A 1,447-nucleotide genomic window follows, 5' to 3' on the forward strand; every position below is an offset into this window, starting at 1 on the left:
TAAGGGCGGGCAGGAGGGGCCGGGGGCTGAGGGCTGGAGAAACAGACCAAGGGGCAGCCGTGGTGAGGGTGCAGCGACCTAACAAGCGTCTCCGGTATCTCCCACCCCTTTAAAGCTCCTGCTTCCTCCCTCCGCCCGGACTGGGGGTCCTGAGACTGAAGCTGGGGCTCCATCTACTGCCTGTCGCCTGAGGGAGGGGGAAGGTAACAGTGTCCCCAACGGGCCTAGTGGTAAGGGATGAAACAGGGCGTCGTGTGGAGCAAGTCTTTGGGCAGGCCGGGGAAGGAGAAAAGGGGGTCTCCGGGGCCGTAGGCGAAGTCTTCCGAGGCGGCGGGGCTACTCGGGTCAGACAGTGGCGAGGCGGCGGCGGCGGCGCAGGGGGAGGCGGCGGCACCGGAGCCCCAGGACTCGGCGTCGCTGGAGGGGCTCGGGGGCCCGGGCAGGCAGGGGGCGCCCTGCGGCGGCAGGAGGCGCTCCCGGGCACCGCCCCCGGGCAGTCCCTGGTCGGCTAGGCGCAGAGTCTCCGCCAGAGCCCAGATGTAGTTATAGGCGAAGCGCAGCGTCTCGATCTTGGTGAGCTTGGTGTCGTCGGGGAAGGAGGGCAGCACGCTGCGCAGCGCATCCAGCGCCGCGTTCAAGTTGTGCATGCGGTTGCGCTCGCGGTCATTGGCCTTGACACGCCGGCTCCTGCGCAGCGAATGCAGCAGCGCCTCGGAACGCACACGCGCCCGGCCCCTGCGCCGCCGCCGCTCCTGCTCGTCGTCCTGCGCCCGGGGAGTGTCGGAGGCTGCGGGAACCCCGGGAGCGCCCCTGCGCACTGGCACGGGCGTCCCCGAGGCAGAAGCTGCTGGTTGGAGCCTGCCACAGTCCTCCTCGTCGGTGAGGAAGCCGGATAGGTCGCTGCTGCTGCTGCTAGCGCAGTCCAGGTCCGAGAGGCAGGTCTCCAGAGGGGCTGGCATCGTTGCGTGGCGCAGGACCGACGGGCAGGTAAGAGGGCTCCTGGAGGACGGGAGCCCGCGCTGAGGGCAGGGTCGCCGGGACGCACTTACGTTCCAAACGCCCTGGGCCTACCCTGTGGCTGCTGCGGGCGCGAAGGCCTGGAAGGGCGCGGGGGCGCACCTGGAGTTTGGCTGCACCTCCTCGCCTCGTCTGCAGGGGCCACGCTCCCGGCCGCTCTCCCGAGTGATCTCGCCGGCGAGCAGATCAGCTCGTGTGAGTACCGAGTGTGGCACACGACCGGCCTCAGGACCCCTTAAGTACCCGCCCCAACAATGGGCGCCCCCCTCCCTTGCCACCTCCGCCCCCGCGGCAGCCCCCGTGAATGGAGCGAGGCGGCAGGTCAGCCCCGTGCGGCGCCCGGGTATTTGCATAATTTATGCTCGCGGGGGGCCGCCCCGGCCCCTCCCCCCTCCCGGAGCGTGCCCGTAATTACCGCGGGCCAATCGGC

General features: G+C 70.3%; 1 protein-coding gene across 1 annotated transcript; it reads right to left on the reverse strand.

Moving 5' to 3' along the window:
- Nucleotides 1–224: 224 nt before the first annotated feature.
- Nucleotides 225–959, reverse strand: NEUROG1 (neurogenin 1). The gene has a single exon (XM_035015090.1). It carries the CDS (start codon nt 957–959, stop codon nt 225–227), a length of 735 nt encoding a protein of 244 aa, XP_034870981.1.
- Nucleotides 960–1,447: the final 488 nt, after the last annotated feature.

Source organism: Mirounga leonina, unplaced genomic scaffold (genome assembly GCF_011800145.1).
Source record: "Mirounga leonina isolate KUSES-001 unplaced genomic scaffold, KU_Mleo_1.0 Mir_168, whole genome shotgun sequence".
Classification (NCBI taxonomy): domain Eukaryota; kingdom Metazoa; phylum Chordata; class Mammalia; order Carnivora; family Phocidae; genus Mirounga; species Mirounga leonina.